We start from the raw sequence: 24,992 nt of genomic DNA, 5'->3' as shown, positions 1-24,992 counted from the left end.
ATATCTAAAGGAAGTTTCATGGTTTGTGTTCCAGGATCCTTAGAGACTGAAGTAAGAGATCAATGACACGCAATCAATGAACATTCTGAAAACAGCTAAGTTTCACACAAATATGTGAATTTTATTGACAAATGATATATTCTTACAGTAAAAAATAGAATGCAATCTTTAGTTTGGAGTTGGAAGTAGTGTGTCCTTGATAGGAGTAGTCAGATTTCGTGGTACTATTTTCTTTAAAGCTGTACCTAAGAGGAAACCTGTATGCTGTCTGAAAATTATCCAGGTGTGTGCAACATCTGTGTGAGCCCTGATGCTTCTCTCCACACCTTCAAGGTAATTTATAGCCCCTGGTCAACATTACCCTCCCCCTACCCACCCCCAGGTTTAACATAATATATCATAAAAATAGCTAGTGCCATTACAAGTCAAAATTTCAAATATAATTTTTATACAAATGTAATTCATAATATAATCATTCTTAAAATATAGCCATTTATATGTGAGTTTGAAACATTATTAAAATAAATACTATTTCCTAGAGAAAATTTCTTTTGCATCACAAAATTATAAAACAGAAGTATATAGAACTAATTTATGATTGATTCTTCTTTAGTGTGTCTTCCACTATCTCTCCCACTCAGTATATACAGTATGATGTGCATAGAGTAGTCTGAAAACACATGACATCACCCCATGTATACCCAGACATTCAGATTTCTGGTACATATACCTGCAGCCCCCATGGCTTAGCTGCCTGTGTTTTTCTCACCAATTTATATTAAAACCTTTTTCCAGCCATCCTTCAGTTCAGAGGTCTTACCGGCTTGTTACTTTCTGAGAGCTGTGGAAAGGCATGTCAACTTCCACATGAAGAGAGCTATCCTGTCCCCTATTTGGAACTGTAACAGCCTTTTCCCAGGTAAGGGATGTATTCTTATTATCTGAATTGTTTGAATGTTTGGTAGAAGAATAGTACTGACCCTGATTTAAAGGATTCCAGAAGTTCTCTTTCCTGACTGATACCTAGGTACTGCACAGTACATATGTTGACAGGCTGTCTTGTGACTCTCACAGTATTCTAATACTCGCTTAGAAATGGGACAGTCTGAATACTGATCAGACATATAGTTGTGTTTTTAAACATCTTGGAGATATTAGAGAAAAAGAAATATAAGCCACTAAAGTTTTAAGTTCATCATCTCTCTATCAGCGGTTCTCAACCTGTGGGTCGCGACCCCTTTGGCGGTCAAACGACCCTTTCACAGGGTTTGCCTAAGACCATCCTGCATATCAGATATTTACATTATGATTCATAACAGTAGCAACATTACAGTTATGAAGTAGCAACGAAAATAATTTTATGGTTGGGGATCACCACATGAGGAACTGTATTTAAAGGGCCAGAAGGTTGAGAACCACTGCATCTAAATAGTATGATTACAGTTCTCCAATAATACAAATCAACAAATTTCACTAAACAATAAGTGGAACAATTAAGCTGGCTGACATGTACAGCCACCTTTCCAATGACTAACGAAAGGAAAAGGTTTTCAGGAAAATCTGGCTGCAAACGTCAGTGGTAAATCTTCAAGGATGTGAAATTGTCACACAATTAGACCATTGCCGGGAAGCCACTTATCCAGACTGAAGTGAACGTCCTTAATTCCTCTTACTGAAACGTCTCCTTTTAAAAAATAGCATTACTCATCCTTGTTTTCTGAGCCATAAACTGTTTTCTCCTACAAGTCCACGTGTGAGCGCTCCATGCAAACACTGGTACTGCTTTCTACAGCCTGGTTTCTTGCACCTCTTCTTCGGTCACCTCCTGCAGAGCAGTGATTTTGGATCGGGACTTGTGCTTGCTGGAGTTCCGGTGGGGTAGGAGCTTCAGGCGGTCCGAGGGGCTTATGGCCTGATGGAAGAGGCTCTTCTCGCTCAGCAGTCTTTGGATGGAGTCGTACTGCCGCACTTGGTTCTCCTCTATGACCTGGGGAAGTGGCTGTTAGTGAGATACTGGACAGAAGGCAGGGCGGGCCAGAGCAAGGACAGAAGGTGGCATAGGCTCAGAGGAAGATAAAAGCCAAATGGGAAACAGTGTCCAGAGGCTGGCAGTCTGAACCGTCAGGGAGATCTCATTTCACTGCCAAGTCCTTCACCCTCTTGCTTTATGGAGCTTCTCCATCTGTGAAACTCTCTGTAACTTTCTTTTTAGCAGCTGGAAGATTTTTTTTTTTAAATTAGGATTGTACTGAGCAATTACCTCTTCAAAGAACTTTAGAGGAATTAAGGGAGCTTTCAAAACCAGAATGATTTTTGTTAGATCCCTTCTATAGTGTGGGGAGCGGCTACAGTGTTTTGGACAGGTTCAAGCCCTGGACTGATGAGAGGACACAGTCCACTCATTGCCACGTGCAAGTCCCAGCTTGGAGGGCAGAGCCTTCCCAGCACAATTATAGCCAACAGCTATAGTTGTAAGCTTGAACCTATGGTCCGAACATGTGGTCCCACATATCTGAGTGATGTGGGCTTGATAGAGTTCAGGTGCATGTAATTGAATAGGATTGAAACTCACGAGAATATTGTAAACATCTTGATCACCCCCTTACTTTGCCTCGTAGCATCTGCTATAAAATAAAGACACGGCTTGTGGGCATCGTCGCTGTCTCTCAGAGAAGCAGCGTCCCGCCGAGACCCAGCTTTCATTCTCTTGTCTGTCTTTTCTAAGCCTTTCAGCTGCCCCCACTCAGGTTCATCCTTGGCCGTGCTGGCATGGCACACTATAGGACCTTAAAAATGAGTGAGACTCCACAGCATTGTAGTTGAACCTCATCAACAGTGGATTTGAAGGTTAAAAATTCCAAATTGGTCAGAATGTGCCTGAGTTTAATATGCCTCCTTCACATGTTCAAGTTGAGCAAACCCAAGGTCAGAGCGTAGGAAGGCTTTATCCAGCCTCCTGAGCCTGACCATGGCAGGACAAGAGGTTGTGAGTCAGCCCCTAATTTGTTACCTGGAGCTTAGTAATAATAAATGGTAATAACAATCCTTCAGTAAGGAAAGCATTTACTTCCAGGAACCCCAAAAGTCTGAATAGAATAATGTGGTGCATCATCCTGAGAACTTCCTTGTGACTAAACCTGAGGGAATTTGTAAACGTCACTTGAAAGAATCTGTGACAGCTTTGAAAGCACAATGAGAAGGTGATTGGGAGAGACATTCACCTGAGTCCCAAATAATGACTTTAAAAATGAAATGAGCCTTTCAATTATCATATTAAAACTCTACATGAGATGCAAGAGAATCCAGGCCTGTCCTGGACCCTACCTACCCAAGGAAGATTTAGTTATTAAAAGCATTAAGACCTAAGCCTTTCTTCTGACTTATTTCCCAAATAAGGACCCAAAAGTGTAGATGTTCCAGTTTATTAATGTCACTTAGTAATATGCTGCTCTTTTAGACTTACTGCATTCCAACCTTACCTCATAACTCAGATCAAAGTGAGAAACTCGTGCAGCTATTTTGAGTCAAGCTAAATGGCTGTATGACACATGTTTTAAGGTTGAACTTGTACATACCTGAGATTTGCAGAAACTATCACTTAAGAGATTGTTATCAAGAATTAAAGGGGAAATGAGATCGTAAGTAAATTATAAACACTCACCAAAAATCGTTGACATTCCAACATTGCTTCTATCCTGTGTTCACAGAGGATCACTGTGCAATTAGCAAATGCTTGTTTTAGGGTTCTTCGAATGATTTGATATGTTCTAGAAAAGAAAGAAAATACCACACAGAACATCAATAATCTGCCTTTATTCTTGATAACATACCTATTGTCCTAGCAACTGAGTCCTTTAAGTTATCTTTCCTTAAATACTTTTAACATAATTGTGATATAGTCAGCCACAATCAGCTTTGCAACCAAAGGGTAGATTTTAAGTTTCCATCAATAAATAGGACAAATATTTTGAAGGAAATTTCACAAAAGTACATTTTTTTCATTATGTAGAATCACTAGTAGTTCTTTTGTGCTACCAAATGAATGGAATAGAAAGAAAAATCATAAGAATCAGAATTTGCCTGTGTAACTAAATATTTCATGTGTTGACAAGGGGGAGAACTCCAAAATCACAGTGAGAAGAGAACACAGGCTCTTATACCAGGAAATAAGCACTTGTGTGCATATCCAATGGTGACTTTTCCACTAGGCCATGGGAATTTGTGTCAATATGCAGCAGTCCTCTGCCGCTGTATTACCAAGTAGCAGGAATTCTGAAACTCACATTGGATCCAGATGAGCACTGGGTTCATCCAGCAGCAAGATCTTCGCCTTACTGAGAACAGACCTTGCCAAGCACATCAACTGCTTGTGGCCATGGCTTAGGACCAAACCCCCATCCAAAAGGACAAAATCAAGCTTCCCAGGAAATTGCTCTATCACAGATCTGAGTCCAACCTGCAGAAAAGAAAGAGGGAAAACACTGTGCTTAGAAAGGCAGTTCAGATACCACAAGGTTAAAGACACTCATGGGAGTTCTAAAAGTTTGAATTTCATGTCAGCCCCTGCCACTCCTGCTATTTGGGCTGGATTAAACAAAAGTCTAAGCTGTATAATCCTGACAGCTCTAAAGGACCAATCTATGACTTGTTTCATTTCTGTACTTCATCATTCAGGACATTTTCAATGAATGCCTATTATATGCCAGGTATTCCAATAGGGACTGAAGAAACGATCAAGGTCACATGGCCCCTGCAATTGATCAGGGTTTATAAAGACATACACAAACAATTACAACACAATGGAATACATGCTAGAGAATGGAGTTGTTTAGTATATCATGACAGATTCTTTTACACTCCCTTCCATTCTCTATTTTGTCATAATAGAGCATGAAAAGTGGCATAAACAATTCAACTGAGAGTTTTTTACAACTACATATGGCCACTTGCTACTCATCTCTTCAATACATAAAAACTGATTTTAAGAAATTGATGAAACTATGGAGTAAAAAAAACCCCACGAAATCAAGACTAGGAGATTTTAAGGTAATATATTGAGGTGGAATATGAGATTTGTGTTGGGTTCAATGGCTTGGTTTTATAAGGTAGGTAGAAAAAATAGGTTGAAAAAATGTCAAAAGATACAGAAACCCATTCTTTCAAAATAAGACAAAAATGACTGAAGTCTTGGTTCTGATCACTTATTCAGGTAAATGTGCATTAATGTTTATTTTCTTGCCAAGGATTGCTGACTGAAAGATGTGCAGATGATTGTCTCCTGCCCTCGGGAAGTCTGAGGCTCAGTATGGGGAAGTAGCATGCAATCCTAACTGTAATACAGGCAGATGAGATAATGGCTTTAAGAAAAACTCATGTGTCCAGTGGTGTTTGCTCAGCACATGTTAACTGTGTGCCTGTAATATGTATTGCAGACGATACTCTTCTCCTTGGTTTGGTTCTCATTAAAGCAACCTCACTATGAGAATTCATGAATTCTGACAGGTGTCTGAGATGGCAGAGAATGTAAACATATTGATTAGATAAGGGGACTACTCTGACGTATCCCAGAAGATTCAAACAGAAAACTACTTTTGGATCCAAGTAGCTGAGAATGTGAATAAAGGACACTGGGTGGGGAGGTAGAGGAGCTGTGTTCTGTCTTCAGTCTATGAACCTGCTACAGTCTCTCCCATCTTAAAACAGAAACAAAACCCCTCACATGCATCCATGTTCTCCTTTAGCTGTTATGTAATATCTACCCTGTCTGTCATCTAGAAATCTCAAAAAATTGGTATGTATCGATTGTCTCCACTTCCTCATACCACAGAACATGTTTTGCCCTGACCGGTTTGGCTCAGTGGATAGAGCGTTGGCCTGCAGATTGAAAGGTCCAGGGTTTGATTCCAGTCAAGGGCATGTACCTTGGTTGCAGGCACAACCCCAGTGGGGGGTGTGCAGGAGGCAGCTGATCGATGTTTCTCTCTCATCGATGTTTCTAACTCTCTATCCCTCTCTGGGGAAAAAAAAAAAAGAATATGCTTCCCTTCTTCAAACATCTATTACTTGGCTTATGAGAAACCACACAATCTTTGACCATTTCTACCTATTATCATGTGTGGACAACTTTCCCTCTTCCTGTCCCTTGAATATTCATCTTCCTAACCCTCAACTCTCCAAACTCTCCTGAGATCTCAGTCATTCTTAGGGCATCGATTACACAGATAAGCTAATGGTTTTTCAAATCCTTATCTCCAGCCCCAGATCTTCCAAATACTTCTTAAATCCTTCTCCTCCTCACTGATCCTATTATAGAGACACTAGGGTAGGCCATCTTAATCTCTTAAACATCATACTGTAAATCCCAAGTTGTGGATTTGTCAATTCACCACACAAACACTCCAGGGAACCTTCTAAAAATACAGCCTTGACCATCTTATTTCTCTGTTTTAAATAGCTTCCTAACAGAATAAAACTGAGCTCTCTGAGGTGGCATTTAAGGTATCTAGAATCGAGTCCCCTCCACTCTTACTTCCAGCAGCACCAAGCAATTTGTAGGTCCCTATACACCTGACATACCCTTCTGAATATCTCTGATCATCCTTCAGGGCGGTCAGGCACCTAACCAGGGTGCCATTTATCCAAGTTTCCCCTGAGACTATCAGTTTCTTAAGGGTAAAGATGTGCTTTTTAACTCTGTGTTCCCAGTATCAATGCTGGACACATTGTCAACATCAACTCATTTGTTCAACAAATATGTACTAAGTTGGAGTGCTGACCAAACAAAACAAACATGGTTTAGATGAATGATAAATGAATCCCAACTTAAGGAAGAATGACAACAATAAATGAATGATACTGGCTTTAGCTTTGCCAATATAGCATGTGAATTAAGATAATAACTTTGCCTGTTTTCTCATCTTTAAGACTCTATAAAACCTTTTAAAGATCAAATGATAACATTATAAGTTCCTAACACTGATAAGCATGTTCTGTGGTATCAGTATTTTATCTCAGATCAATTAGCAGTATTTAAGGATATTTTTAAGTCAAATTAACTATTATGAAAAGAACAACTTAGATGGATGTTAACTAGACTTTTGTGGTAGTCATTTTGAAACATATATAATTACTAAATTTAAAGTTGTACTCCTGAAACTAATATAATGATCAGTATGTATGTCAATTATATATCAATTAAAAAGCAAAATATTGTACTAATTAAAAACTAGATCTCAATTTCCTAGTATTTTGTTTAGGATTTTTGCATCTGTATTCATCAGAGATATTGGTCTGTAGTTTTCCTTTTTGTGTTATTCTTGCCAGGTTTTGGTATCAGGGTTATAGTGACCTCATAAAACGTGTTAGGAAATATTGCCTCTCCTTCAATTTTTTTTGGAAGAGTTTGAGAAGGACAGGTTTTAAATCTTTGAACATCTGGTAGAATGCACTGGTTAAGCCATCTGGTCCTGGACTTTTGTTTTTGGGGAGGTTTTTTATGGTTGTTTCAACTTTCTCACTGTTGACCTGTCTATTTAGATTTTCCAATTCTTCATGATTGAGTCTAGGAAGGTTATACATTTCTAGAAACTTATCCATTTCTTCTAGATTATTAAATTTGGTGGCATAGTCCTTCATAGTATTCTAGTATGATGTCTGTGGTGATTTCTCTTTCACTTCTGATTTTATTTATATGGGTTCTTTTCCCTTGTTTCCTTAGTGAGTCTAGCCAGGGGTTTGTCAATTTTATTAATCTTTATATATACATCACAGTCAAGTGTGGTTCATTCCAGGGGCATAAGGATGGTTCAACATATGCAAATCAATGTAATATACCACATTAACTAAAGAAAGGATAAAAATCATATGAGTTTATCAATAGATGCAGAAAAAGCACTTAAAATACAATATCCATTTATGATTAAAACACTAAACACAATAGGGATAGAAGGAAAGTACCTAACATAATAAAGGCCATATATGATAAACTTTCAGGCAATATTATACTCAATGGTGAAAGACTGAAATCTTTTCCTCTAAAATCACAAACAAGACAAGGATGCCCAATCTCATCACTCTTATTCTGGAAGTTCTAGCCAGAGCAATAAGGTAAGAGAAAGAAATTAAAGGCATCCAAATTGGAAAGTAAGAAGTAAAAGTATCACTTTTTTCAGATGACAATACTTGTATATAGAAAACCCTAAAGACACCATCAAAAAACTGTTAGAAACAATAAAAAAACACAGTAAAGTTGCAGGATACAAAATCAATGTACAAAAGTCCTCTGCCTTTCTGTGTACTAAAAACAAAACTTCAGAAAAAGAAATAAAAAGCATTTATTTTGCAATTGCAACCAATATAATAAAATACCTAGGAATAAACTTAATAAAGAATGTGAAAGACCTGGCTGAAAATTACAAAGCATTATTAAGAGATTGAAAGGGATATAACAAAATGGAAAAATATCCCATGTTCATGGATTGGAAGAATCAACATAGTTAAAATGGCCACATTACCCAAAGCAATATACAGATTTATTGCAATCCCCATTAAAATCCCAATGTCATTTTTAAAGAAATAGAATAAAAAACCATCAATTATGTATGGAACCACAAAAGACTCTGAATAGCCAAAGCATTCCTGAGAAAAAAGAACAAAGCTGGAAATATCACACTACCTGACTTCAAATTATACTACAGAGCAATGATAAAACAGCATGGCATTGGCAGAAAAACAGACACACACGAACTGAGAGCCCAGATATAAAACCACATGTATATGGACAGATAATTTTTGACAAAGTAGCCAGAAACACTATGGAGTAAAGAAAGCCTCTTTAATTAATGGTGCTGGGGAAACTGGGAAGCCACACACAAAAGAATGACACTGGATTATAGTTTTATCCCATGTTCAAAAATTAGTTCAAAATGGATCAATGATCTAAATATAAGATCAAAAACAATAAATTACATAGAGGAAAGCATAGGTACTAAACTTATGGACCTTGATCATAGAGAACATTTTATGAACTTGACCCCAAAGGCAAGGGAAATAAAGGCAAAAATAAATGAATGGGACTATATCAAACTAAAAAGCTTTTGCACAGCAAAAGAAACCGACAACAAAACAAAGAGGCAGCCAACCAAATGGGAGATGATATATGCAAACAATAGCTCTGACAAAAGTTTAATATCCAAAATATAAAAAGAACTCATAAAACTCAACACAAAACAAACAACCCAATTAAAAAATGAGCAAAGGACCTGAACAGATACCCCTCCCAAGAAGATATACAACAGCCAATAGATACATGAAAAGACTCTCAACCTCACTGGCAGTTAGGGAAATACAAATCAAAACTACAATGAGATACCACCTCACACCTGTTAAAATGGCTACTGCCAACAAGACAAGTATTAACAAGTGTTGGAGATATTGTGGAGAAAAGGGAACTCTCATTCACAGCTGGTGGGAATGTAGACTGGTACAGCCACTATGAAAAACAGCGTGGAAATTCATCAAAAAATTAAGAATGGAGCTGCCATATGGCCCAGCAATCCCTCTCTTGGGTATATACCAGAAAAACTCAAACATATGTATTTGCAAAGATATGTGCACACCTATATTCACTGCAGCTTTATTCAAGGTGGCCAAGTCATGATGGCAGCCAAGGTGTCCTATGATAGAGAACTGGATAAAGAAGATGTGGTCCATATACACAATGAAATAGTACTCAGCCATAAGAAAGGACGAAATAGTGCCATTTGCAACAACATGGATGGACCTTAAGATTATTATAAGTGAAACAAGTCAGGCAGAAAAAGCTAAGAACCATATGATTTCACTCAAATGTGGGATATAAAACTGATACTCATGAGCACAATAGCAGTGTGGTGGTTGCCAGAGGGAAGGGGGTGGGGAGTGAAAAGATGGGGAGTGGGGGGTGAAGGGAGCCTAGTGTATGGTGATGGAGGATGATTTGTCTTTGGTGGTGGGCACACAGTATAATATAGAGATCTTGTAATATAGAAATCCACACCTGAAATCTATATGATCATATTAACCAATGTCATCCCAATTAAATTGAATTTTTTAAAAAAGGCTAGAGCTCTGAAATCACAGAGAAGTGGCTTTGAACCTGCACTCTACCACTGATTTGCTGATGATGTCAAGTGTGTTATTTAAGTCTCATTTACTTCACTTGGAAAAAATGAGGAAAAGCTTGTATAGATTTCAAAAGTTTGTAATGAGGATTAAATGAGATAATTGTGGAAAGAAGTTGCCACAGAGTATGGCACATGGTAAACACTTAATCCATGGTGACTAATAGTATTGTTGGAGCTTGGAAATCCCAAGGACATGGGGCTGATCACGGAAACACTACCCTTCACAAGTGGACTAGAGACCAAGTTAGCAGGAAATACTACAATACTATTCATTTACATCAAACCCCTAGTAACAGGGTTGTATGAATGTATTGTTCAGGTAGTAGCATGTATTGTTCCTGTAGATCTCACACCATTCACACACTGATTCCCGGGGCCCTAGTAGGAAAGCCACTTCACTGTGTGATACTTTTGCACTTCTCTGTGATAAAGAGCTGAGCAAAGTATTTGTTTTTCCCAAATGAAACTATTTCTTTACTACAAGTAAATAATTATACGTCTAAATATATATTACTGCCAGTGTTTACAGAACAAAATTTTTAAAAATGAATGACAGCGAGACAGACCAATAGAGAATCTATTCTGCAACATTTCTATCTCACTATTTTACTCACTATGAAGTATGATAAAAATCTTGTAAAATCACATTCACTAGAGAAAGGTCAACATAAGTCAAACTTTAACTTTTGAAGTCAGTGAACATTTAACAAATTTATTAATTACCTAATTTATGCCATATACTGTGAGAGGTTTTGTAGAGAAAATGGGAAGCAAGATGATAGAATAGCAATTGTTTTTAAAAAGATACAAAATTATTGTTACCAACTCAATGTGGTGATAAGAATGGTTTGATAGCCTGCTGATTGATTGGATGTAAATGACTGCTTAGTCATGTATTTCTTACTAGGCTCAATGAGAGTTTATGAAATTCTAGGTACTATGGCAGATCTAGGGATTCAAGGATGAATAACACTAGGCCCTACCTTGAAGGAACTCATGATCCAGACAAATACAAAAATAGTAACTGAGAAATTACTGTTCAAAGAAATAAGTGCTATGGGGGGAAAAAGACTGAAATGCGAATTGCTATAGAGATAATTAAATTTAATTATCTGTAGCAGCACAATCCTTTAAATAAAAATATATACATATTCCCAATATAATAATTATTATTAATTATTAATTATTATTATTTTTAATAGTGTCATAATCTATTTTCAATAGATTAAAAATAAATATAGCCTATCACTGCAGCCCCCACTGCACAGGCCACTGAATGGGTAGGGACAACCACTGAGTGGTCTTAAGCTATTCTTTCACAAACTCTTAAACAGAATAGAAATAAGATTAATGGAAAATACAGTTGAAAGAAGAAAGAAAGAAAGAAAGAAAGAAAGAAAGAAAGAAAGAAAGAAAGAAAGAAAGAAAGAAAGAAAGACCAAATTAAGGTGAATTAAAAATTACTGGAATCTAAACATGTCTAATGTTTTTCATTCCAACTAAGCATTAAAAAGAAATAAAAGCATCAACAAATGTGGATAAAAGAACTAAGGACAAAAGAATCTGCTAGCTTTACGCTGTTGAGTAATAAATCACATATACTTCCCAAACTTCTATTTAGAAAGGAGAAATTTTGTTTTATGACACATCAAACTAAAAAATATTTAACAGCCTGAAAGGACCAGATATTTCTTTTAAAATGTTGACTTTTGCTCTTGCTGCACTGTGGAATGTTATTGTGGAGCAAGAGTTTGCTTTGTGACAAGGAAGCATGAAAAAAAATCAGAAAAAGTGAACTGTGCCTACTAAATAGTCCACTAGTAGGCAGTTATAAAAATAGACACTCTCAACTCCTTAAGACACTCCTTTTGCTACTCTGCAGGTTTTCCAGGGCAAATTTTTAACTTAAAAAGCCACTATTTCTGCTATTTAGCTTACTCTCTAAAAGTAACTTACCTCGCTATCAATGTGTAAGAAAGGAAACTATTTTATAAATAATCTAATAAGCAAACAATAACCAAAAAAGCCTTCATTCTATAACCAACAGAACTGCTGTTTAGACTATGAATTATACTGACACAGCTTGCAGTGGTGTAAGCCTGCGAACCAGCAAAGGGTACTGCTGTTCCTGCATCCACCAGTCATCTGAACCCAGCCCCTTATTTAAGTAAATAAGTTAAATCATTCATTCAATGAATATTTACCTAACACCATCCATGTGGCCAACATTACTCCATGCACTGGAAATACCTCAGTGAATAGACATCATCCCTGCCTTAAGGACCCCACAATCTGGTGGGATACATGGAAAAGTTAAGAGGTAAATCTCTATCCCATGTGAAGAATGTGATGAAAGGGGTAGATGAATAGGATACACCTAGAAGGGGCTCCTCCCTCTGACCTGCAGCATCTGGGCAGGTTCCTGGAAAGAAGCAATGTGTAAGGAGATGCCTGAAAGATGAGTTAGGAACAGGCACTGAAAGGCTAGCAGGGTTTTCCGCGTACAGAGAACAGCATGTGAAGAAGCTTCAGGAGAACAGAGAGCATAGGATGCTTTAGAGAAATGAAAGAAATTCAGATGGATCACAGTAGGCAGGGGAGGTTGGAGAATGATTTAGAGAGGCAGGCAGAGACCACATAGCAAAGGACCTTTTAAGCCACCTTAAGTAGTGCAAACTTGGTCCAAAGGGAAATAAGGAGCCATAGGAAGGGGAGAAACAAGGGGTCAGATGCAGGGTTTAGGAAGATTACCAGAGCTGCAAAGAGCCAAATAAACTGCAGAGAAGGGAAATCAGGCAGGAGCTTCTTTCAAAAGTCCCCATGAGAGTTATAGTGGTGTCAGGTGGGGAAGAAAAAAGGTGAATACATTCTAGACCATCGGTTCTCAACCTGTGGGTCGCGACCCCTTTGGGGGTCGAACGACCCTTTCACAGGGGTCGCCTAAGACCACCGGAAAACACATATATAATTACATATTGTTTTGTGATTAATCACTATGCTTTAATTATGTTCAATTTGTAACAATGAAAATACATCCTGCATATCAGATATTTATATTATGATTCATAACAGTAGCAAAATTACAGTTATGAAGTAGCAACGAAAATAATTTTATGGTTGGGGGTCACCACAACATGAGGAACTGTATTAAAGGGTCACGGCATTAGGAAGGTTGAGAATCACTGCTCTAGACACTTGCAGGAGACAGCCTCGAGGCGGCTTGACATGGAGAAACCAAGAGACAAGAAATCAAGAATGAGTCCCAGGTCTTGCCTCTGGGCAACTGGAGGATGGTGAAGCCATTCACTAGGATTAGGAACACAGGACAGTTGGGGTGGTGAACATAAGAAACTCACTTGTATGGACATAAGGTGATTGTCCATGCTGAGATGTGAAGCAGTGTACTCACCTCCTCCCATGACCACATCAAAATTACAACCAAACTACAGAACAACCATCATTGAGAACCCTCTGAAGTCTAGCTGAACAGAAGTCTTATAACTAAGGACATAGAGAAGAAGCCACATAGAGACTTGTGGGGGTGGGGCATAGAGCAGGCTGGTCCCTCACCCACATATAGTGGTTAAAAATTGGGAGGGATATCTTGTCTGTGGAGGTCCCCACTGAGGAACAAGTGGTCCCAACCACACACTAGGCTCCTCAGCCCAGGGTTCTAGTGTTGGGAAGAGAAGTCCCCATAACTTCTGGCTGTGAAAATCAGCAGAGGTTGTGGCTGAGTGAGACAGTGAGCTGCTGGAGTCTCAGTTGTTCCTCTTAAAGGGCCCACACATGGATTCACTCATTCTAAGATCCAGCATGGGGGTAGCAGTTCAAAAGGAGCCAGAAACATACAGGGAGGAACTGAATTGTCTGGATTCAGGGTGAGGACTAGAGAAGCAGCTTTCTTCCAGAGGCCATTGTTCCTTTGTTGAGCCTTTCCCCTGCATGTGAAGGCAGCGCCATATCTGAGTCTCCATCAACCTGACTAACACTGTTTGTCCTGCCCTGTGATTCCCCGAGACCCCGCCCCACCCAAACTGTGGGCTTAGCCAAGCAGCTTCCAGTGGCATTTCCATTCAAATAGCCTAGCTTGGCTCATGCTTTGGATTTTCCTAAAATCTCTCAAAGGTTAACAAACCCCAAACATGCATCACATGGCCTCAGCAAGCCCTGTACCACTTGCTAAGAATCCCCAAACCTAGGACTAGCAGCAGCAGGCCTCAGTTCACAGCTTGGCCTCTCCCAGGCACTTTCAAGCTCAGCTCAGGTGGCAACCATCAGTGGATCACTTTGTAGCTCACACCAGGTGGCCCAGGGCAGGGCATAGGAGTGACTGACTGTGCCCTGAAACTCCCAAGAGGCCCCAGAACCAACACACTCAGTGGCCAGCATCAGATCACACCAGATCACACCCAACCACCTCCACAAACGATACACACAAAGGGCAGAATCGGCAGGTACTAGAAATCCCCTAAAGTGAATCCTGCTCCATAGGTTCAGCCCCTGCACAAAAGCTCATCCACTACAATCATAAGCAGACCTCACAATAAATTAGTCTGAGGTTCTATCCCTCCCATTGACATACCAACAACAGTAAACAAGGCTCAACTACAATAGGAAAGCACACACAGCACACACAAAAGATATACCTGGTGCACCTGATTCAGGTGGCCAGAGAGACTATGCCACTGTGCCGCATAGGACACCTGCTATATGAGGCCACTCTACCAGGACCAGGAGACATAGCAGCTCTAATACATAGAAACATGCCCTGGCCAGTGTGGCTCAGTTAGTTGAGTGCTATCCCATGTACCAAAAGGTCACCGGTTCAATTCCTGGTGAAGGTACATGCCCAGCTTGTGTGCTCAATCCCTGGTTGGGTGCATGAAGGAGGAAGCCAATCTATGTTTCTCTCTCACATCGATGTTTCTCTCTAAAACATTTTTTTTTAAAAAAGAAACAAACACAGGGAGGCAACCAGAATGAGGAGAAAAAGAAACATGTCCCACATGAAAGAACAGAACAAAACTTCAGAAAAAGAACTAAACAAAATGGAGACAAGCATGACCTCAACAAGATGCAGAGTTCAAAACACTGGTTATAAGGATGCTCAGTGAACTTATGGAAAGAGTAGATGAACTTAGTGAGAACTTCAACAAAGAGATAGGAAACATAAACAAGAACCAGTCAGAATGAAGAATAAAATAACTGAAATGAAGAATACATTAGATGAAATCAACAGTAGATTAGATGAAGCAGAGGACTAAATCAGTGATTTGGTAGAAAAGGTAGAATAAAACACCCAGAACAACAAAAAGAAAAAAGAATCCAAAACAGTGAGAATAGTTTAAAGGCCTCTGGGACAACATCAAGCATACCAATATTTGCATCATAAGGAAACCAGAAGGAGAAGATAAAGAGCAAGGAATTGAAAACCTTTTGAAGAAATAATGATGGAAAACTTCCCTAACATGGTGAAGGAAATAGACATACAAGCCCAGAAAGTGCAGAGTCCCAAACAAGATTAACCCAAAAAGCCCACACCAACACACATCATAATTAAAATGCCAAAGGTTAAGGACAAAGAGAGAATCTTAAAAGCAGCAAGAGAAAAGCAGTTAGTTATCTACAAGGGAGCTCCCATAGGGCTGTCAGCTTATTTCTCAATAGAAATTCTGTAGGCCAGAGGGATTGGCATGAAATATCCAAAGTCATGAAAAACATGGGTCTACAACCAAGATCACTCTATCCAGCAAGAATATCATTTAAAATTGAAGGAGAGATAAAGAACTTCTCAGACAAGAAAAAGCTAAAGTGATTAATCACTACCAAATGAGTATTACAAGAAATGTTGAATGGACTTCTTTAAGAAAAAGAAGATTTAAAAATATTGCCCTCGGTTTGGCTCAGCAGATAGAGCATCGGCCTGCAGACTCAAGGGTCCCAGGTTCGATTCCGGTCAAGGGCATGTACCTTGGTTGAGGGCACATCCCCAGTGGGGAGTGTGCAGGAGGCAGCTGATCGATGTTTCTCTCTCATCGATGTTTCTAACTCTCTATCCCTCTCCCTCTCTGTAAAAAATCAATAAATATATTAAAATATGAATAAGAAAATGGCAATAACTACATATCTATCAACAGTTACTTTAAATGTAAATTGACTAAATGCTCCAATCAAAAGACATACGGTGGTCCTGGACAATGTTTCCCAATGGCTAGCGTGTCGGCCCCTGCACCTAAGGGTCTTGGGTTCAATTCCCAGTCAAGGGCATATACCTGGGCTGCAGTTTGCTCCCCTCCCCCAGGCAGGGCACTGCGGGAGGCAACCAATCGATGTGTCTCTCTCACATTGATGTTTTTCTCTCTCCCTCCACACTCTCTCTCAAAAGAAATAAAAAAAATTATCCTGAATGAATAATAAAAAAACAAGACCCTTACATATGCTGTCTACAAGAGACTCATTTCAGATTGAAAGACACGCACAGAATGAAAGGGATGAAAAAATATTTCATGAAAATGGAAACAAACAAACAAAAAAACCTTGAATGGATAAAGAAATGGTGCATATGTACAATGGAATAGGACTCCGTCATAAAAGAGAATGAAATCTTGCCATCTGAAACAACATAGATGGACTTAGAAGGTATCATGCTGAGTGAAATAAGTCAGACAGAGAAAGACAAATGCCATATGATTTCACGTATGTGTAGAATCTAAAAGACAAAATAAACAAACAAACAAACAAAACAGAAACAAACTCTGAGGTACAGAGAACATTTTGAAAAATGGGAGGGGAGTTGGAGGGACGGATGAAAAAGGGGAAGGGATTGAAAAGTACAGATTGGTATTTACCCAATAGTCATGAGGATGTAAAGTACAGCATAGGGAATATAGTCAATAATATTATAATAACTAGGTGTCAGATGGGTACTAGATTTATTGGGATGATCATGTCATAAGATAACTACATGTCTAATCACTATGTTATACATCTGAAACTAATATAATATTGTATATCAACTATAATTGAAAAATAAAAATCTGTTATAATAATGCTATCGATTTACTGGGCCACAAAGCCAGGGGCCTTGCTGCCCTCCCCCCAATCCCAGATTGGGGGGCCCCGCCCCCCCAATTTGGGATTCAGTCTGTTATGAAATTCTCCTTGTCCATACACCTGGTAAAGTCAGTGATTCTGGGGAGAAGCTATCTGTCTCTGATTTGTTTTGGGATGTGGAAATTAGACCATCTCAATTCACAGAGTGCCAAGGTGAAGGTGTGGGCCTATGACACAAAGGGACAGGGAGCTGTTTGGGCCCGCTTTGCTTCCAAGCCTCAAGAGTTATTCATTAGACATGATCCTCATGGCTTCACACAATCTAGTCTAGGTCAGCAATGGTAAGGCTTCACAATGGAGTTTCTGTCCAGATCCAAGCTAGGAATAAAGTGTTTCTTGGCCAGTGTTGTCATGTGCTTGTGATTTTCACTTGGGAAAAGGGGAATTATGAAGGAGGTGCTGTTGGGATATGATTCAGGAGTTTGGCTACCTGCCATTATTCAGTTTATTTCCCTCTAGAGACCTGAGTCATACCAAGGTCACAGAGAGGACTCGATGAAATGACATACATCCTGGTTCGTCCCCAGATCATCCTGGTTTACACCATTTTCCCAGTATCCTGTCCAGTTTAGAAACTGACATGCCCCTAAATATTCCTGTTTGGATATGTTATATGATCAACCATTTAGGACTAAAGCCCAGGCCTTCTTTTAAACCAATGCCTTTTCTACTTCTCTGGGCTGTTGCTTATTTGTTTTTATGCTATTTTCAGGGCCTCTGCAGCAAAAACTTATCACCACTGCTCAAAGCACATGAAGTTAATAATGTAGGAATAGCATTAACATCTCTGTTTGAAAATTATTAAAAAGATGATCAGAAAAAAAGATAGACCTCAATACAATTTGATCAAATAAAAATCAAAACACTTTTGCATCCTATTGGTATTTAAAATCTTCACCATGACTTCTAAAATTTTAGATATTTTTATGTTGCTGATTTCCTGTAAATTTTACTTTGACTTGGCAATATTTGCAGATTTTATACAGTCTGATGCCTTTCTTTCCAAGTTGCTCTCCCACACCATTGTGTCCCTATAGTTCATTCTAGAAGTCACATCAAAGATTTTCCTTAAAATGTGTCACTTCCAATTTAGTTAATGTTTCCTTTAAACTCTCCCATTTGTTGGGTAATAAGAAACTTTGATACTGAAAACAGTTAATCTAAGTGCATTTTATTAGGGGCATGTTAAGGTTGGGCACTCAATGGGGAAGTGTTTCACACTAACAGATATTTCAAAGCTCCTGACAAGATACATTCTGAATGAAGGCAGAAAAGGAAAGAACACTTGGGAATTGTGCTACAAGGACCAACAATACAGGAAATAGTGGAATGATATTGCTCCCTAAAAAGACCCTTGAAACTCAAAGTTCTTACTTAGGTCTCACAGTTGTAGTGTGTCATCATGCAGGGCTTGGAACTTAAACCTCAAGTTTAATGAAATAGAGCAATTTATGTTGCCTCTTACTTTACTATAATGCCTATATTTCAAGAATTGTCAGTTTACAGTTAGGATTTTTTTTTAATGGAACCAAGCATTTCATTCCAGCTCTCTCTCTCACCCAAAATTCCTGTGTATAATACCTTCAATTGTAATAAACTGCCTATTGGGTAAATACAGGGTCTTATTTAGGAATTTTGATTCTGTTTTAATCCATATGTGTCCTATGTGGTGTCTTAATGACTGCAAAGAATGGAGAATGCTGTATCTAGGTCATGTGGCATTGTGCCTAGAAGCACTCATAGCCAGCACACTCCCTAAAGGCAGTTGACTTCTAGTGGCTTCCAGAGAGGACTGTAGTCATCTACAGTTGTCCTAGCTAGAATGATCACCATCTTTATATGTTAAAACCATGCTTCCCAGAAAAATACATCATGTCAAAGCAAAGCCTTCTCCTTCTACTGGGGAAGCTTCAAAACCCAGAGAGGGAGTAGCTGAATGGTGTAGAGAGATGACTTTTTGTATCAGAAATAATCCTGGTGTGCTGTAGGTGCTGTAGGTCTCCCAGTTCATGTCTCACTGATGCACATTGGTAGGGAAGAAGGCCACAGAAATGTTATCTCTGGGGCCTGATAGATGGAGACTAAACACTGAGGATAGGAGGAAGTCTAATTCAAGTACTGGGTGCTCCAGTATGTTAGAGTTCTTTGATTTCACACACACACACACACACACACACACACACACACACACACACAAGTGTGTAAAATTATCTCAGCTATGACAGTCACTCTTGTGTGAGTATGAACTACCTTTTTCAAAATATTTGTTAGCATCCTTACCTGATCGGCAACTTTCCATATTTCTTGATCATTCCACTGTTCATAGGGATCCAAGTTTTTTCTAAATGTTCCAGAGAAGATAAATACTTTCTATAGCAATAAGAAAAGAAAGAGGAAAGCATGAATAACCTAAACATATTTTTATTTTTTTGCACATTTTATTGTAAAATATTTCAAGCAAAAAACATATTTTAAAATAATGTAACACCCACCCATGTACTTACCATCTAGTTTTCTTCAGTTTTTAAAATTTTATATTTGCTTTGTATGTTTTTAAGAAATAAAATATAGCTACATTTGAAGCCCCTTATGAACATGTTTCTTATCCCAATGTCCACAAGATAAAGAAATTAAGATCACTGTAAACTGTGGAAAATTAAATGTTTTATTCCTAGCAATATTTCTTATAAGCAAGTATAATATTAAATTAATAAAGATTATAAGATTATGAGTCACAATGGTTTGAACAAATTTCTGTTGTATATTAATGTATTTTCCTTGAATTTCTATTATAAACATAGCTTCCTATGGGATTTTGAAATTAAATTACAGCTACTTATTTAAACATCCATGTTAATCTGGTCTTAAAAACAAGGCACACCTCTACTTCCAAAACCAGTCAGGCACAGGGGAATTCACTTAGAAATCAGTGAAAGCGCAGAAATCAAATATTTGTTTAACCGAATGCACATTACAGAGGGAAGGGAAGCAGGCTGAGGTTGATCCTTCTAAAGTAACACAATGGCAATCTCATTCCCTGCATGGAGCACTGCTCAGTGTCACCCTAGACAAACTACTTGCCACGTCATGTCACTGTCTACTAAGGTCGACCTATATGATTAAAAAATGTTTTAAAATAAATTTGCTATCTCATTGGGGAATGCTGATACAATAATAATATTTAGTTCTCTCTTTGTGCCTATGGGTGAACTGAAAAATATTTTTTATACTAACGTTCAGAATAATTTTTTGCTTTGTCTTTTTGGTTTTGCCTTTGGTTAGTAACATCCAGAAAGGAGAATTAAGAACTGAATTTTTTAAAGGCTTAATTTTCACAAATTGCTTTAGACTGAGAGAGAATGCTCAGTGCCAACCTGATCTGTAAGGAAATGCACAAGGTAAGATGCCTACAGATTGATGGTATCTGTGCCTCTCAGGCAGAATTCAAATATCCTCACCATGGCAGCCAAAGTCAAGGTGAGATATATTAGAGACCTTATTCCCCAGGGCATAATTTATGGCTTAAAAAACAAAGGTGTTGCTAAATATCTCAGGAACCCTCTAGAGCACCCCCCCCGCCCCCCAAAAAAGCCTTGTCTGCTATTACTTAACTTCCTAGGGATGTGTACCTTGCATTACAGAAGTGGATATAAGAGTTGGCTAGATGACTCATCAGATGATAAGATGTGTAAGAAGTATATCTGTGCAATCTCCTCCAAGCTGCCAAGTAAATGAATGCAATATCCAAATAAGCCAAAGAGAGCAGACAAAGATAATTCTGATAAACTAAGGATAAATAAAGAGGAAGTGACTCTGAGAACTTGAGTCAATTCCTTATTTAAGAAATTGGGTTTAGTTAGTATCTAAAGTTCAAAGACTTGCCAATGGAATTTTGCCATTTACTATTTTTTACATTTTTCTATGGGAAATAACAACCATGGTGGGTTACCAAGCATCAGACAATTATGTGCTTCAGAACAGTTATCTCCACTGGGAACTAAGTGGCTGGAAAACAGCTCTGGCTTATGGCAGGCTTACCGGGTGCCAGGTAAGGCTCTTTACATGTGGCATCTCTTCATCTTCATATCAGCCTAATGATAGATCCTATTATTGCACATGAAGAAATCACAGCAGGGAAAATGGAAGCGACTTTTCCAAGGTCACTTAGCTAGCAGGACCCAAGGGTATTTGTCTTCAAACCTGTGCTCTTCACCACCATAGCAAAATACCTCAAGTCTTATGGGGACCAATATTTTTTTCCAGGAAAAGATTAAAGATTGGGCAGGATCCCATGCACTCAGTAGTATAGTCTTGATTACAGCACTGCCATCCATGCCCCTGGCCACAGCTCAGGTCCTGCACTGTCAGTGGAGAGGTTAGCTTCCTCTTCCTATGCAGGATCTGAGTTGAAGGGTTTATATGGGCTACAGGGTCCTTGTAAGTTTCAAGAGGACTTACATATCCAATGAAACAAGACAATAGAACTTTTTACTGCAGACAAATGGAACAGTGCCATTGCTCTGGACAACCACGGGTGGAGGCCAAAGGTATCATAACATCAAACCAAACACAGAAGTTATTAAAGGTAATGTAGTTTGCAAAGATGGTATATAATATAGCTCTGACCTGGTGGATATATCTATAATAATAAAAGCATAACATGCTAATTAGACCGGACATCCTTCCAGATGTCCTTCCGGAATGAAGCTGGGGCTGCAGCCGAGGGATCCAGGCAGCCACCAGCGGCTGAGAAGGAGGGATCTAGGCAGCCGCCTGCAACTGCAAGGGAGGGATTGAGGCAGCCACTGCAGCTGTGAAGGCCTACTCTTGCATGAATTTCATGCATCGGGCCTCTAGTCTATAAATAAGAACCCAAGTTCTTTGAGCCTCAGTGTTCTCATTGTAAAATGGAAAATGCCATCTTTTTTCTCAAATCTACTCTACCTCTAGGTTTTCCATTTCAATTCATAGCACCTTCATTTCCTCAATGCAGAAACTTGGGAATCATCAAAGACTTAACTTTCTCCCTAATCTTCCTGAATGGAATCAATCATCAGACCTGTGAATTGGTTTCTCAAAAATGTATCTCAAATCTATTTATTTTTTTAAAACTCTACTGCTATTGCATAGTTCAAGCCATCAAGACATCTCTCTCTGGAAGATGGCAAGAACCTCCTAATTGGTCTCTTTCCTTTCACTCTTGCCTCCCTTCCCAGTTCACTCTCATTTAATGACCAAAGCAGTTGCTATGGTATAAATTGGATTATGTCTTCCACTTTTTGAAAAGCTTTCAGTGGTTTTCTATTGCACTCAGGGAAAATGTAAAATCTTTAAGATGGTCAACAGACACTACCAAATTTAGTCCCTTCTACTTCTTCTGGCCACTTAGTGATCTTCTCCCCACCCTGCCCCTTTTCACTCCAGCCACATACTCAGTGAGCATTAAAACTATATATGCATTTGTGATCATTTTTGTAATGTTCATCTCTTCCACACTATAACTTTGCTATATACCCTGTCATTAACTCAAAGGCTTTGTATATAGTATATGCTCAATAAATGTTTCCTGAATAAATAAATGGGCTGATTTCAAGATAAAAAGTAAAAATATAAAAAGACTAGAGGCCCTGCACAGGTCGGGTCCTTAGGCCTGGCTTGCGATCAGGGCCTTCCGTCCTCGGGCCAGGGCCTTCCTTTGCTCAGCACCGCCCCCTGGTGGTCAGTGTATGTCATAGCGAGTGATCGAACTCCCGGTCTCCCAGTTGGACTCCCAAAGGGACACTTTGTATATTAGCCTTTTATATATGTAGATAGTCAGAGTTCAGCACATATTATTTTTATTCTTTCGGTAAGAATAAGTACTAAAACCCATAGTCTTTAAAGAAATAATACTAACAACCCATCAAAACTTTAATATCTCTATATAATTGATGTGAGAGTGAAACGTTGATTGCCTCCTGCATGTCCCCTACCATGGGTAAAGCCCACAACCTGGGCATGTGCCCTAACCAGGATTGAACCAGCAACTTTTCAGTGCATGGGACATAGCCCAAACAACTGAGCCACACTGGCCAGGGCAAGGATATAGTGCTTTTTTGTTTTGGCTCAGAATATATACAGGTTTGGGAAAAAGTAGGTTTACAGTTATGAATATGCAAAACATAGTTTATTCTTGTCTTTTGGCAATGTCTGCAAAATTTTATTCTAAGTTGAATCTGTAAAATAAAATCCATCCAATTTAAACAAATCAAGAATGTGAGACTGAATTATAGAATGTTTAAAAATAAGTGTTGCCTTGCTTTTACGAACATCTATTAACAAGAACAGTCAGAAATGTTTAAGGTTGCCATAGCCGGTTTGGCTCAGTGAATAGAGCATTGCCCTGCGGACCGAAGGGTCCTGTCAAGGGCATGTACCTTGGTTGCGGGCTCCTCCCTGGCCCAGGCCCTGGTCAGGGCGTGTGCAGGAGGCAACCAGTTGATGTGTTTCTCTCACATGGATATTTCTCTCTGTCTTTCCCTGTCTCTTCCACTCTCTCTAAAAATCAATGGAAAAATATCCTCAGTTGAGGATTAAAAAAAAATGTTTAAGGCTTATAACAAATAGATAATTTTATAAGGTTAATGTATATACCATTTATTTGTATGTAAATGGTTACATTTAAGGTGTTCAAATTATTGCTTCCTATAAAGTCATTTAATGCATTAAAAGCTTTTAGAGCCAATTTTTTAGGATATACTTTTTCAGAGATAGCATAAAAATGTTTCCTAGATCGGACCAAATTATCAAAGACATCAAATTTTTGGCTCAGAAATACTAAGACTGTATTGCACTAATGACCATACCATTTATTTTCTCTTTTTTCTTGAATCTGGGACTCCACTCTCATTGTCCTCATTACCTTCTTACGGTACAGCTGGCGAGTGTCTCAGCCCATTGCCCTGCCCCTGATTCTGCTCCCGAAAGTCCATGGTCCACATGCTGCGGGCAGCAGCCTGCCCTACTAACACCCTTTCACCACCTCTTCTGGCTCAAGAGTCAACCTATTCCTCACTTGCCAAGTCCTTCCCTCTTTCCAAAGACTCTCTAACATATAGTCTCCTCTGCCCTTTGCTCCCCCAACTTTTTCTAATTCCCATCTCTGTCCTTGTTCATAATATCCCTGCCTGGGATCCTGGAATATGCTCTCCACAACTCCCTGCCCAGATCCTTTCTAAAACCTACACACTTTCCGGCCCACTTCAATTATCACCTTAAGAATACAGTAATGTGGTGGGGCTGGATTCTCTCTCCTACTTGCCCACTGCACTCCCTGACTAGTCTGTGCCTGGACCCATGACTATATATGTTTAATTTATCATTTTTGTTTTTTCCTGTGATCCCTGACTTATGGCAATGAGTGTACTTTTGAGTCTCTCAATGGAAGCTCACAGGTTGAATGGGGAGCTCAATACCACTAATATAACTATAGAATCTATAATAATTATTATAATTTAAGAATAGAGTTCAATAACTAATTATTAAATTGTGAATTATTGTTAAACTGAATGAGAACTGCTGTGCTCCCAACTTCATTATTCAGATCGATAGATACATATTATGGGCTTAAGTAATGTCTCTCACAGCAAAAGATGTTCCAACTCTGTAGTGGCAGTCATGTGTGGGCGTGGACTAGTTTCAGATCAAAGTCTCATTGCAAGAAGAGGCCTGTCA

At 38.9% G+C, this 24,992-nt stretch overlaps 1 protein-coding gene across 1 annotated transcript in view; it reads right to left on the bottom strand.

Moving 5' to 3' along the window:
* Positions 1-1,352: 1,352 nt before the first annotated feature.
* The window catches only part of CFTR (cystic fibrosis transmembrane conductance regulator (ATP-binding cassette sub-family C, member 7)), a 195,095-nt gene continuing 171,455 nt past the window's right edge, over positions 1,353-24,992 (bottom strand). Inside the window, exons 24-27 of the mRNA XM_005871579.2 lie at positions 19,560-19,649; positions 4,284-4,456; positions 3,662-3,767; positions 1,353-1,987 (exon numbers count right to left, since the gene is read on the bottom strand). Coding sequence (XP_005871641.1) covers positions 1,787-1,987; positions 3,662-3,767; positions 4,284-4,456; positions 19,560-19,649 — 570 coding nt within the window. The 3' untranslated portion in view covers positions 1,353-1,786. The remainder of the gene's footprint in view (positions 1,988-3,661; positions 3,768-4,283; positions 4,457-19,559; positions 19,650-24,992) is intronic.

The sequence above is a fragment of the Myotis brandtii genome, unplaced genomic scaffold (genome assembly GCF_000412655.1).
Source record: "Myotis brandtii unplaced genomic scaffold, ASM41265v1 scaffold348, whole genome shotgun sequence".
Taxonomy (NCBI): Eukaryota; Metazoa; Chordata; class Mammalia; order Chiroptera; family Vespertilionidae; genus Myotis; species Myotis brandtii.
This window is presented reverse-complemented; position numbering and strand designations above follow the sequence as displayed.